The following is a 15,143-nucleotide window of genomic DNA, read 5'->3' on the forward strand; positions in this document are numbered from 1 at the left end:
CCCCCCTCTAACAGATGGAGGCAGAGAAGTTTTCAAAACAAAAACTCCGGCTTATATAGGATGGTGCCACCTACAGTCCGGCAGTATTACTCAATGTCAAAGCAGAATGACTCCCAAAAACCACCGTAACTAAGTACAATAACACTCCGAGAAGAAAATTAACCGGCTCACTTAACCCACATAGGAACCAAACTGTAGAAACACTTGAGGACTGGCAAACAAATTTCTGTAGATCAGAAAAAAAAACAATCAAATAATAGCTGAGCGGACTCTCCCCACACCTCCATGCCTCCAACAGGGGGGACTCTGGACTGATGCATGGTACTACAGGAATGAAAATTATCAGGTAAGAAACTAATTTTCCTTTCCCTGTACATCCCCGGATCAGTCCAGATGTACCAGAGCTTCCTTACCTGGGATGGGAACCAGAGAGGCCCACTCGGAGCACTCCTCCAAATCCTCCGGAACCCTGTGCTTGAACATCCAGTCTGTAATGCCTTGCAAATGTATGCAAGGATTTCCAAGTAGCGGCCCTGCAAATCTCCTGTGGAGATACCATCTGACACTCTGCCCAAGATGCCATTTGAGATCGAGTAGAGTGGGCACGAAGACCAACTGGGAGAGGGCGACCATGATTCAATTAGGCCGAACCAATAGCCTCCTTCAGCTAGTGAGCTATTGTAGTCTTGGACGCCATCTGTCCTCGTTTGGGACCACTCCAAAGCACAAACATATGGTCCGTCACACGAAAAGCATTGGTAATTTCCAAATAATGCAGTAAAGCTCTGCGAATGTCCAGTCTCCTCAAGTCCCGAGACAAGGGATCCAATCAGTTCCAAATCCGAAAAGGCCGGCAAGCTCCACCAATTGGTTGACATGAAAAGAAGAAATCACTTTCGGCAGAAAACGAAGAGACTGTCCGCAAGGAAAACCCCCGAATCGGAGATCTGCAAAAAAGGTTTCCCTACAGGAAAGAGCCTGGAGTTCCGACACTCTACGAGTCGACATAATGGCTATCAAAAAATTACCTTCAAACTAAGATCCTTCAGAGTCGCCCTTTTCAACGGCTCAAAAGGTGCAGAGCACAGAACTCTGAGAACTAATTCAGACTCCAAGATGGACAAGGTGCCTCACCGGAGGACACAAGTGCTTTGCCCCTTTCAGGAAATCAGCCACATCCGGATGTGCTGCTAACGTTACGCCTTGAACAGTACCCCGAAGCACCCAAGAGCCACCACCTGCACCTGAGAGAAACTACACGATAAGCCCTTGGATAGACCAGTTTGAAGAAAACAGGATATCCGACACAGAAAGCCCAGGTAGGAACAACCTGCCGGTCCAGACACCAAGGTTCAAAAACCTTCCACACTCTAACATATGCAAGGTTTGGTGAATGTTTTACGTGATCGCAGAAGGGTAGTCACTACAGTGGGCGAATAACCTTTGCAACTCAGCCGTTGCCTTTCAAAAAGCCATGCCGCTAGACAGAAGCGATCGACTTCTTCCAAACGGGTCCTTGATGCAGGCAGGTCTGGGAGAACTGGAAACCGCAGTGGCCCTGCCACCACTAGATGTAGAAGGTCTGCATTCTGGAGCTACCAAGATACCTCCGCTGGATGGATCTCTATCTGTCTGAGCACTTTGCTGATCAATGGCCATGGCAGGAAGATGTACAGCAGAACGTCGGTCGGCCAGGGCAGAACCAGGGCCTCTACCCCTTCTGCTCCCCTCTCTCTGCGACGACCGTAAAAACGCAGGCTTTGGCATTCTGAAACGTTGCCATGAGATCCATGCTGGGTATGCCCCATGAGTCGCATATGAGCTGAAATGTCTCGTCTGCCAATTCCCATTCACCGGGATTGAGACGGTTCCGACTGAGAAAGTCTGCCTGAACGTTGTCGACGCCGACTATGTGAGACGCTGCAATGCTAAGTGCTGCTCTGCCCAGCTGATCAACTGATGGGCTTCTATCACCACCGGCTGACTTCTGGTTCCTCCTTGGCGACTGATGTACGCCACCGTGGTCACATTGTCGGACAGAATTCTGACCGACCTTCCTTGAAGGAGAGGATGGAATGCCTGTAACACTAATCACACCGCTCTCGTCTCCAGACAATTGATCGACTACTGTGATTCATTGGGAGTCCCCTGGCATACCGCCCCCAACCGAAGAGGCTGGCATCCATGGTGACCACAATCCATGCTGGCACTTCCAGGGGAACTCCTCGGGATAAATTGTCCGCTACCAGCCACCAATCTAGGCTGGATCACGCAGTACCCGTTAGCGGAAGAGGCAGATGAAAAGTTCGGAGACTGCATTCCATCAGGAAGCAACGCGGACAGTAAACGCCTCATATGAGCAAAGGCCCAGGGTACCAGTTTCCAGGGTCGAACTCACTGAACTGAGAACCTGCAAATAACTCGGACCCCTGGGTGGCTGCTTGAGTAATAAGTCTCTCACTTGACCTTGGAGATGTGCTCCGTGGTAAGAAAAACTCTGCCATGCTGAGTGTTGAATACAGCACCCAAAATTTCCAAGGACTGAGTGGGGTACCCAACCGACTCTTGGCGAAATTGACACCCAGCCTAGTGATTGCAGGAGCTGGAACACTTTGCGAATCGCCACCCAGGCAAGCGATTTCTGATTTTGCCTGAATCAGCCAGTCATCCAAGTAAGGATGCACCAAAAGCCCCTCCCTCCGGAGATGGGCCGCCACCACCACCATCACTTTGGTGAACGTCCTGGGCGCGGTGGCAAGTCCGAAGGGCAGCGCTCGAAACTGGAAGTGATGACCCAGCACCGAGAATCGGAAGAAGAACTCTGATGGTTTGAACGGATGCCTATATGGAGGTACACTTCCTTGAGATCCCAAGGTACCAGAAACCTCCCCTTGTTGCACCGTGGTAATGACGGACCGGAGTGTCTCCATGTGAAAACGTGGCACTCTGAGACATCTGTTTACCCTTTTCAGATCTAGGATGGGCCGAAAAGAACCCTCTTCTCTTTGGCACTACGAAGAAAATGGAAATACCATCCTTTTCTTCTTGCCCTCTGGAGGAACGAAGAAGATGGCCCCTAGCTGGAGAAGGTTGCTGCAAGGTGTCCTGTTTACCGCTTTCCGTTTTGGTTTGGTAACCACAGGGAGAGATAAGAAAACCGGTCCTGGGGGCGCCGTACGTAGCCTTTGCCTTATCACGGTAAGCACCCACTGATCCGAGTTACCTTGGCCCATTCCTCGAAAAACAGGGACAGTCTGCCCCATACAGCTGGTATCGAGGAATGGACTGGCATCCCTTCATTGGGAGGACTTGGTTCCAGACGCAGACTGGGAATTACCAGCTCTGCCGAATCGTTGGCCACGAAAGGGACTGGGACCAGGTTTGCTGCCTATTGGCACCTGACAAAAAGAAGTAGTGGGAGCTCTAAATGTTCGAAATCTTCGATTTCCTCTGAATCTTGCCCAGGATGAAAAGGCTCCCCTTGATTTCGGTCTATCCTCCGGTAAGCGATGGACCTTATTCTTCCCCAGAGAGTGGATCATATCTTCCAGATCCTTTCCAAAAAGCAACTTGCCCTTGAATGGTAAAGATCCAAGCTGCGCCTTGGAGGATACATCCGCTGACCAGTTCCTTAACCACAGGAGCCTATGGGCTGAGACCGCCAACACCATGGACCTTGCCGACATCCGTAATAGGTCGTAAAGTGCATCAGCACTGTATGCAATAGAAGCTTCAAGGCGGCCTGCCTGGGAAGCTTCCTCCACCAAGAGACCAGCATTGGCCTGTAACTGCTGCACCCAGCGGAGGCCAGCTCGCAAGGCAAAATTGCTGCACATAGCTTCCCGCACCCCCAGTGCTGAGACCTCAAATATCCTCTTAAGCTGCAACTCCAACTTCCTGTCTTGCAGGTCTGAGTGCTGTTGCTCCCGTAACAGGAATCGTAGTTTTCTTGGTAACTGCGGACACAGCTGCATCCACTCTGGGCACTCACAGTAGGTCCAAAGCATTCTCCGGCAGAGGTGAACAGGTGGCAAGTCCAAAGGGCAGCGTTACCTAGATAGGATTTTAGACAGTGCTGGGGAGGAGCCGGCTGTCATGGTACATGTGGGCACCAACGACATAGGAAAATGTGGGAGGGAGGTTCTGGAAGCCAAATTTAGGCTCTTAGGTGGAAAACTTAAATCCAGAACCTCCAGAGTAGCGTTCTCTGAAATGCTCCCTGTTCCACGTGCAGGTCACCAGAGGCAGGCAGAGCTCCGGAGTCTCAATGTGTGGATGAGACGATGGTGCAAGGAAGAGGGATTCAGTTTTGTTAGGAACTGGGGAACCTTTTGGGGAAGGGGGAGTCTCTTCCGAAGGGATGGGCTCTACCTTAACCAGGGTGGAACCAGACTGCTGGCGCTAACCTTTAAAAAGGAGATAGAGCAGCTTTTAAACTAGAACAAAGGGGAAAGCCGACAGTCACTCAGCAGCGCATGGTTCGGAGAGAGGTATTTTCAAAGGATACTAATGATGCATTAGAATTAGGGCATCCCGACAGAGAGGTTCCAATAATAAGAAAAGTAGTCCAAGTGCCTGTAACTAAAAACTCACCTGAGCTAAAAAATTCCAACCTATCTCTATCAATTAAAAAGCAGAATGAAAATACAAACAAAAACCAAACTTTGAAATCTTTGTATGCTAATGCCAGAAGTCTAAGAAGTAAGATGGGAGAATTAGAATGTATAGCAGTGAATGGTGACATATACTTAATTGGCATCTCAGAGACATGGTGGAAGGAGGACAACCAATGGGACAGTGCTATACCGGGGTAAAAATTATATCGCAATGACAGAGAGGAGCACCCGGGTGCTTTATGTCCGGGATGGCATAGAGTCCAACAGGATAAACATCCTGCATGAGACTAAATGCACAACTGAATCTTTATGGGTAGAAATCCCTTGTGTGTCGGGGAAGACTATAGTGATATGAGTATACTATCGTCCACTTCGTCAAGATGGTGAGACGGACAGTGAAATGCTAAGAGAAATTAGGGAAGCTAACCAAATTGGTAGTGCGGTAATAATGGGACTCTTCAATTACCCCAATATTGACTGGGTAAATGTATCATCGGGACACGCTAGAGAGCTAAAGTTCCTGGATGTAATAAATGATAGCTTTATGGAGCAATTGGTTCAGGAACCGACAAGAGAGGGAACAATTTTAGATCTAATTCTCACTGGAGAACAGGATTTAGTGAGAGAGGTAATGGTGGTGGTGCTTCTTGGCAATAGTGATCATAATATGATCAAATTTGAATTAATGACTGGAAGGGGGACAGTAAGCAAATTCACGGCTCTCGTACTAAACTTTCAAAAGGGAAACTTTGATAAAATGAGAAAATAGTTAGAAAAAAACTGAAAGGAGCAGCTACAAAAGTAAAAATTGTGCAAGATGCGTGGTGATTTTTAAAATACCATCCTAGAAGCACAGTCCAGATGTATTCCACACATTAAAGAAAGGTGGAAAGAAGACAAAATGATTACCAGCATGGTTAAAAGGGGAGGTGAAAGAAGCTATTTTAACCAAAAGATCTTCATTCAAAAATTGGATGAAGGATCCAACAGAAGAAAATAGGATAATGCATAAATGTTGGCAAGTTAAATGTAAGACATTGATAAGAACGGCTAGAGAGAATTTGAAAAGAAGTTGGCCGTTAGAGGCAAAAACTCACAGTAAAAACTTTTTAAAATATATCTGAAGCAGAAAGCCTGTGAGGGAGTCAGTTGGACCATTAGATGATCGAGGGGTTAAAGGGGCACTTAGAGAAGATAAGGCCATCGCGGAAGATTAAATGATTTCTTTTCTTCGTGTTTACTGAAGAGGATGTTGGGGAGGTACACGTACTGGAGAAGTTTTCATGGGTAATGATTCAGATGGACTGAACCAAATCACGGTGAACCTAGAAGATGTGATAGACCTGACTGACAAACTTAAGAGTAGTAAATCACCTGGACCGGATGGTATACACTCCAGAGTTCTGAAGGAACTAAAAAATGAAATTTCAGACCTTTTAGTAAAAATTTGTAACCTATCATTAAAATCATCCATTGTACCTGAAGACTGGAGGATAGCTAATGTAACCCCCATATTTAAAAAGGGCTCCAGGGGCGATCCGGGAAACTACAGACCGGTTAGCCTGACTTCAGTGCCAGAAAAATAGCGGAAAGTATTCCAAACATCAAAATCACAGAACATATAGAAAGACATTGTTTAATGGAACAAAGTCAGCATGGCTTTACCCAAGGCAAGTCTTGCCTCACAAATCTGCTTCACTTTTTTGAAGGAGTTAATAAACAAGTTTGTTTATTTATTTATTTATTTATTTATAGATTCTTTTATACCGCGGTACGTATAGTTATACATCACCTCGGTTTACAGTAAAACGATAAATTAGCAACAGGCTTTACATATAACAATTAAACAGTAAAACATTTAACAGCAACAGGATTTACAGAAAACATTGAGATTTAAGGGTAATATGTTAACATCATTAACTATTAACCATAAAATATTAATAATCAAGTATTACGCAGGATCATCTTGACTGTCAAAGGTAAGACCAATGTCACATTAAAGTCAATAGCCAGAGAAGAATAACAGAGGGGGGTATTGATTAGCAGTATGATAAATCCAAATTGCTAGTATGTGAATCTGGCGAAGGTACATAGCAATATAGTAGCTGAATTTTAGGTTAGACACGATTCATAGCGTGAATGCTTGTTCAAACAACCATGTTTTAAGGTTTTGTTTGAAAGTTTTGTGACAGGATTCAAGACGCAGGTCCAACGGCATGTTGTTCCAGATATTAATTCCCGCTATGGAGAATGAGCGTTCTCTGGTGGACACGTGTTTGATGTGTTTTAGAGGATGTACAGCTAATTGCGCTTGGTGGATATTTCTAATTGGTCTGTTGGAGGTGCGAAAAGTGAGCTGATCAGAAAACCATTGCATCTCTTGGTTGTGAATTGATTTGTGAATGAGAGAGAGAACTTTAAATGTAATTCTGAAGGATACGGGTAGCAAATGTAGGAACATGAGTGTAGGATAAAGGTGGATAAAGGTGAACCTGTAGATGTAGTGTATTTGGATTTTCAGAATGCATTTGACTAAGTTCCTCATGAGAGGCTTCTAGGAAAAATAAAAAGTCATGGGATAGGTGGTGATGTCCTTTCGTGGATTACAAACTGGCTAAAAGACAGGAAACAGAGAGTAGGATTAAATGGACAATTTTCTCAGTGGAAGGGTGTGGGCAGTGGAGTGCCTCAGGGATCTGTATTGGGACCCTTACTTTTCAATATATTTATAAATGATCTGGAAAGAAATACGACAAGTGAGGGTAATCAAATTTGCAGCTGATACAAAATTGTTGAGAGTAGTTAAATCACAAGCAGATTGTGATAAATTGCAGGAAGACCTTGTGAGGCTGGAAAATTGGGCATCAAAATGGCAGATGAAATTTAATATGGACAAATGCAAGGTGATGCATATAGGGAAAAATAACCCATGCTATAGTTACACAATGTTAGGTTCCATATTAGGTACTACTACCCAAGAAAGAGATCTAGGTATCACAGTGGATAACACATTGAAATCGGATCAGTGTGCTGCGGCAGTCAAAAAAGCAAACAGAATGTTGGGAATTATTAGAAAGGGAATGATGAATAAAATGGAAAATGTCATAATGCCTCTGTATCGCTCCATGGTGAGACTGCACCTTGAATACTGTATACAATTCTGGTCGCCGCATCTCAAAAAAGATATAATTGCGATGGAGAAAGTACAGAGAAGGGCGATCAAAATGATAAAGGGAATGGAACAGCTCCCCTATGAGGAAAGACTAAAGAGGTTAGGACTTTTCAGCTTGGAGAAGAGATGGCTGAGGAGGGATATGATAGAGGTGTTTAAAATCATGAGAGGTTTAGAATGGGTAGATGTGAATCGGTTTTTTACTCTTTCGGATAATACAAAAACTAGGGGCACTCCGTGAAGTTAGCATGTGGCACATTTAAAACTAATCGGAGAAAGTTCTTTTTTACTCAACGCACAATTAAACTCTGGAATTTGTTGCCAGAGGATGTGGTTAGTGCAGTTGGTATAGCTGTGTTTAAAAAAGGATTGGATAAGTTCTTGGAGGAGAAGTCCATTACCTGCTATTAATTAAGTTGACTTAGATAATAACAACAGCTATTACTAGCAACGGTAACATGGAATAGACTTAGTTTTTGGGTACTTGCCAGGTTCTTGTGGCCTGGATTGGCCACTGTTGGAAACAGGATGCTGGGCTTGATGGACCCTTGGTCTGACCCAGTATGGCATTTTCTTATGTTCTTAAGCCAACACGAAGTAACTTACTTTTTTTTTTTTTTTCAAACACTTGCCCGGCAGTGTCCAAGGTCCTGTTCCTGCTGGGTGGAGTGAACTGGGCTCCCCAGTGTCTCATCCAGAGCTGCCAAATAGGGGAAAAGAGGGTCCTCGACCCAGTAGTGCAGCTGCCTCAATATCAGTGGGGGATGGCCCTCTCAGGATCTCACGACCCCCTGGGAGACTGAAGACCTCACTGCTCCTGGAATAAACTATTTTGACCTTTTTTTTTTTTTTTTTCCCCAATTAAAGCAAAATTGTTCCAAACAAAATCACATGAAGTCTAACCAGCTCCTAGCCTAAAACCAAGGAAAACAACTCAGACTGTAGGTTTTGCACCTCCACCATCTGCTGGAGACAGAGAAATACTGCTAGACTGTAGGTGGCACCATCCTATATAAGGCTGCGTTTTGTTTTGAAAACTTCTCTGTCTCCATCTGCTGGGGGGCCAAAACCCAGGAGTCTGGACTGATCCAGGTACGTACAGGGAAGTATTATTTTTGATCCACATGTACACCTATGCACTTGTTTTGGAAAGTAGGTTCCATTAGTTCTTTGTGGAACTTTTGTATAATCCCTGGGAGGAAATAGGAGAAATGACAGCAAAATATCTCATATCTTGCCAGCAGGTCAGAAATGTAAGATAACCAAAGATAGCATGTAACATCTCCAGAATCCAGGAATTGTCTGCGTTATTGACCTATTGTGTTTCCTATACTTTGTAATGCTTTATTTAAAAAAAAATATTTATGGATGGCTTTTTCATACATGCTCAGAGCAATGTACAACATATTGGTTAATAAATCATATAATCACAGCAGTAACATATAAGATACAGGGCCGATGCAACAGTATTTGGCACCCTAGACAAACTTTCAGTCATGCACATCCGACTCCCAACTTATTGGTGACAATTCCAGCACAAGGCTCCCTTCTACTAGTAGCAGTAGCTCCAGCACAATGCTTCCTTTTTTGATGGTACTGGATGTAGAACAGCACCCTCCCTGGCTTTGCTCTGGCAAGATTTTACCACCCCCAAAACGTTGCGACTGCCTAGTTTTCCTAATAGAAGCACAGTCTCTGAAAACATTACAGCTAACAACATATGAATTATAAATAAAAGCAGCAATATGTAAGGAGTAACAGTATAGGCCTTTTTCTCCTACTCTCCAAAATAAACTAAAAGTCCAGTAAAAGTTACTTTTACTCCGTGCCCGAATTATTTTTTTTAAAATACAGCATTAGAGGAATTAAAATCACAAGTTAAAAGTCTGGGGGGTATAACCATTAACTCCTTAATGTACTGCTTTGGGCAGCAGGGGAACAAAATCTCATAGCCCTAAGGTTTCCTGAATCCGAATCCAAGAACAGGAGAAGAAGCGACAGACGGCGGAGATACGGGAGGGTTCGGGGTGACGTGCCAACGTGCTTGCGCCGTGACGTCGGGCAGGCGGAGCAGCCTGAGGTGCCGCAGGAACAGCAGCTACAGCGCCGCGGCGGCCACCACTACCACCAGCAGCAGCGACATGGCGACGTCGAACAATCCGCGGAAATTCAGCGAGAAAATCGCCCTGCACAATCAGAAGCAGGCGGAAGAGACGGCGGCCTTCGAGGAGGTGATGAAGGATCTGAGCATCACGCGGGCGGCTCGGGTAAGGCCTGGGGAGAGGCAGGGTTGTGATAATAGTGATGGTGGCGGCGGGCGGGTTCGCTCGCTCTCTTCTCGCCCACCCACTCTCCCTCACACCGACAATAAACAAACGCAGTGCCGGGGAGCGGGCAGGGCCTTCGGGGTAGGGGACAGCGAGGTCTCTGCCGCCCTCGTCCCCTCCCTCCCGCCCCCCCCCCCTCCCGGGTCCTGTCACACACAGTCCAAGCCTGGGGAGCGCGCGCGCGCCGGAGTGGGTTCCTGCAGCCCAACGTAAACAATAGCACGCATGAATCATTCACTCACTAGCAGCGCGGCTCGTGGCACGGGGCGGGGTGGCGGGGACAGGGGGCAGTGAAAGGAAAAGACAAATTAAAGCGTCCCCCGCTCCTACACACACTTTCAGGGACGGATTTTTCCAACCTCATCTCTTCTCCCGCCCCGCAATCTCGTTCTTTTCTCCGCCTGTGCTGTGGAACCTTTGATTATTCTGGCACATATTTATGGCTTTATTCTCTGTACAGCTTTAAGTTATCCCCGTTTGTGGGTTTTGTTTTGTAATTTCAGGGACACACTAGGCACACTTCAGGCTTTTATTATTATTATCATTTTTTTGGGGGGGGCGGCCTTGCTGATGCTGCCAGAATGCAAGCCTATATTGTGACCTCAGGGAGTATTATCTCTGGAAGGCTAGTCAAGAAATGCGTACCACCTTATTTTTATTTTTGTTAACTTTTATTTCCGGGCTGTAAAATGCAGGAGACTTTGGTCATATTCTGGCTTCTCAATAGCACCCCCCCCCGCCCCAATATTTTCAATGAAATACAAAGGTGTGTTGTGCAGGGTATGGTAAATGCTAGTGTGAGTCTAAACTTAGCATCTCAGTGAATGGAAAGTGGAATATTGGTAGATAAGAGTGCATTTGCCGATATCTTTTGTTGCTTTAATCTAGTTTTTAATACTAAACTAAAATTCAAAACTTGTGTACTGTATTGTATGTAACATATGAACCATCATTTTTCAGTTCAGAATCTATTAGTATCAGTCAAAAGTACCATGGTTGAAAGCAGAAATTTACAATTGTAATAATACTTAATATTTTCTATTAAAGTACTACTACTACTTAACATTTCTATAGTGCTGCATGACATATGCAGCACTGTACAAACAACACAAAAAAAGATGGTTCCTGCTCAATAGAGCTTACAATCTAATAAGACAAATATACAGGACAAGAGACTTGGAACATTCCATAAAGTAAGGCAATGGTTTAAAGAAAAAGTTAGTAAATGAGGCTAAAAGTAGACAAATAGACCTACTATTTAAAAAATAAAGATAAAGTTGGGTCTTTAGATGGGATTTAAAGTGCTTTCTTTTATTTTGAAAGTGTTGTGGTTTGCAGTTTTCCCAGATTTCAGATTGTCTGAAGCCTAGCTTTATTTTCATGCTTTGATTTGCAGAAGAATGAACTTTATGATATAAGGTGTGATGCTGAAATACACTGAACAGGTGTAAAGCAAAAAGACTTGATTGTTTTGGGCTGTATGATATTTATTTAAAATCTTATACATTCCACTTTTTCAGAAAACCACCCAAAGTGATGCACAAATCTGCCACACAGACTGCATTAAGACAGAATTGATACCAAAAGAAAAGCTCCTGTAGTTTGGGGGATGTTGTTTGTTTTTTTTGTTGGTTTTTTTTTTAAATAGTCAATTACCTCTTAATCCTACAGGAATCTTTTTCATCTTTCACATACTATTTTTATATTTAAAGTAGGTTTCTTAGAACAGTGTTTTTGGCCTTTCTCATATTTATATACATCAAGGCCAGACATGACATCTACTAGATAAATGAAGCTTGACCGTGCTGCACATGCGCAGTAGAGAGCAACTCTACCATGCATGCGCGGGCAGCACGTCGGTCAGAACTTGCCTGTTACAAAAATGGCAGCAGCGGGGAGCAAGAGCAGTAGCGGCGGCGCGCGTGAGGGAGGGAGGGAGGGACCTCCCCCGGAGATCTTCCGTCTGCGCCATCCGAAGGGGTTGTGAATGAGCTGAGAGGGGAGGGGATTTAGAGAGGGGGAGTGACTGAGGGGAGGGAGTGACTGGGGGGGAGGGAGGAGAGAGTGACTGAGGGGAGGGGGAAGAGAGTGGGGGGAGGGAGGAGAGTGAGGGGAGGGGGGATGTGGGAGGGAGACTAGAGGGGGGGGGGGGGGGAAGAATGAGGGGTAAGGAAATGGACCGAAAAAAAATGTTAATGTAGCCCGTTGTTACGGGCTTAACGGCTAGTCTTCTATATTTGAAACTTTATATTGAATTTAAGAATACATGGAAATGAGTAAACAGACACAGTTTTAAAAATATTGATACTTGAAACTTTGGAAGCACATTTCAGGTACATGGCAGTGGTTGTTATAAGGAATGAAATAAAACTAGCACTAGAAGCGCTGATGAAAGGTTACAGAAGGATAACATGGATCTTATGAGACCCAGTTGGCTACCAAAGTGTTAAAGGTTGAGTATGATGAACATAAGATATGCCATACTGGGTCAGACCAAGGGTCCATCAAGCCCAGAATCCGGTTTCCAATAGTGGCCAATCCAAGTCACAAGTACCTGGCAAGTACCCAAACATTAGATAGATCACAAGCTACTATTGCTTATTAATTACCCTCATAGCAGTTTATGGATTGCTCCTCTCCTTATCCAAACCTTTTTTAAACTCAGTTACACTAACAGCTGTAACCACATCCTCTGGCAATGAATTTCAGAGCTTAACTATGCACTGAGTGAAAAAGAATTTTCTTTAATTTGTTTTAAATGAGCTACTTGCTAACTTCATATAGTGCCCCCTGGTCCTTCTGTTATCTGAGAGAATAAATAACCGATATTCATTAACTTGTGGTTTTAAAGAAATGCAAACGTAAGTGACATTACATAATTTTGTATGTATTGTACATTTATATAGTGTATATATATTTGTGTGTATTTCTCAGATTGATTGTCGTCCCCCCCCTGTTTATCTCCTTACTTTTCTGAGGCTTTCTAGAGAACAATTTGTAAAGGACCCCTCACTGGTCAGAGAGCAAATTCTGGCATGTGCACCAAAATAGAATTTTGTTTTCATAGCTGTTACTTAGTTATTTTTTGCTGTGAGCTTCTATGGCTGATCAATGGTTAATGTTTTCATGGTGTCATAGACATCAGGTAGGTGTAATAGTCATAAAAGTTTATGCATGCAGGAGAATTAAATTGTTCGGGGTTTTATTAAAACCATATACAGTGATTGCTTTATCTGTGGAGATGGGGGAAAGGTCAAATGTTGCTACCTAAGCTTTGAGTTCAGACTACTAGGATTCTAATAATCAAGTAGATTTTGGTCACCTAAAATGCAATATTGATATGACCCACGTCACAAAAAGTAGGTGTTTTGTTTTATTACAACCATGAAATTGATTCTTTTATTAACTTATTTTATGAAAGCACACATATGTATTGCACTAAATTCAGTAGCTGAGCAACAAACACAGCATTCTGAGAAAGTACCAAGCTTCTGACAGTGAATGCTACTTCGGGGTTTCTTTAGAAAGTAACCAATCAAAATATTCTGCAGCACATCAGGTGGCTCGGTTTCATTGTGTCAAGACGTGGGCAGAATTGTAAATTATTATAGAATCAGACAGTGTACTTGATGTTGTACAAGAAATTTATTCAACTTAGTTTCATCCCCCATAGCTTACAGTTTTAATATTGGCATTGTGCATTTATAGCTAGGGAAGTAAGGTGCAGAGAACCAGCCATAGAGCTGGGACTGGAACCCATGAATTGCAGAAACCCTCTTTGCTGCCAGGACCTTCATCTCTTACTAGTAGACTCTCTAACTTCTTTTTGCAAATACTGTATTTTTCAGATTTGCTTGTGGTCATGCCCTTAGAGACAAAGTCAACAATCCACTTTTAGGTCATGTAATCACGTTTTCATGTTTAGTTGTAAGACTTCTGGTAAAAACAGAGTTGTTAAGCTGTTTACATATTGATCATAATTCAGTCAAGAGCAAGAAAACGGGGCAGAATGGCTTCTCTTTGCAGTAAGAATGTTTCCTTGTATTCCTACACTGGCCGCCCAGTGTAAATATTTATTTTTTGATGCTGTCATTATAGGACAAACATAAAACATACACTTTTGCTTTTTGTCAACCTAGCCTTAGTATACAGTGTGTGGGATCTGGGATGATGTTCAGCTATTTGCTGATTTCTATAATGGATCTTAGAATTTCCTTTCTTCTGCTGAGATTTTTGGAAAGTGTGTATATGCACCCTTTTCTTTAATTTCCAGCAGAGATCTCTAACCAGGTCTTTATTGAAAAGAGGGTAAATATGTGTGTATGTCTGTGTATTGCTATAGATAGATATGGATGTATTTTATAGGAACTGAGTAAAGTGGAACAACAGTAGCCAGCGTGCTTGATAAAGAATACCAGGAATTCACTGTGTGATTAAATATTTAAATCAGCTGATGGAAATGGACCTCCCCCCCCCTATGAAAATATTGGCAGTCTTTGGGTTTCCTTTTGTTAAAGAGTAAAGGAGCAGTAGATTAGACATCAGAACTATATCTAGTTATTTTATTTATATTCTGCCTTTCATATACTTCAAAGCGGATTACATTCTGATACTGCATATATTGGCAGTACTATTCTTCATTGCTGGAAATATATGTAAAATTTTTAGAAAATAAAACAGAAACCTAAAACCAAAATTCTTGATTGTTCTTAACCATTTTAAATGTTCATTTTTTCCTTCTCATGCCAATTCACAAATGTTGCTTTCTCTGTATGCTTTTGGAAATGGTTGTTGTCAAGCATGTACCTACAATTTGATTGTATAAACATTTTTATTTATCTTTGTAACCTCTGCTGTTGAGGATGAAAATGTTATAAAACTTGGATGTGAATTGGCCATGGCCTATTTGATCACAAGCAATGATCCTAATTGCTGCCTCTTGGAGGATGTTGCTGTTCCTCCTTCTCCACTTTTCCCATGTATTGCAATCCAATAAATGTAGACCACAGATATACCAGATTAGCAATG

The 15,143-nt window shown here is 43.3% G+C and overlaps 1 protein-coding gene across 2 annotated transcripts in view; it reads left to right on the plus strand.

The window, feature by feature from the left end:
* The first annotated feature begins 9,774 nt into the window (after window positions 1–9,774).
* Window positions 9,775–15,143, plus strand: part of CRTC1 (CREB regulated transcription coactivator 1) — a 439,562-nt gene continuing 434,193 nt past the window's right edge. The window contains exon 1 of one of the 2 annotated variants that reach the window (XM_029614475.1): window positions 9,775–10,055. In XM_029614475.1, the coding sequence (XP_029470335.1) occupies window positions 9,930–10,055 (126 nt within the window). In that variant the 5' untranslated portion in view covers window positions 9,775–9,929. The remainder of the gene's footprint in view (window positions 10,056–15,143) is intronic. The other variant, XM_029614476.1, reaches the window with a different exon arrangement.

Source organism: Rhinatrema bivittatum, chromosome 8 (genome assembly GCF_901001135.1).
Source record: "Rhinatrema bivittatum chromosome 8, aRhiBiv1.1, whole genome shotgun sequence".
NCBI classification, from domain to species: domain Eukaryota; kingdom Metazoa; phylum Chordata; class Amphibia; order Gymnophiona; family Rhinatrematidae; genus Rhinatrema; species Rhinatrema bivittatum.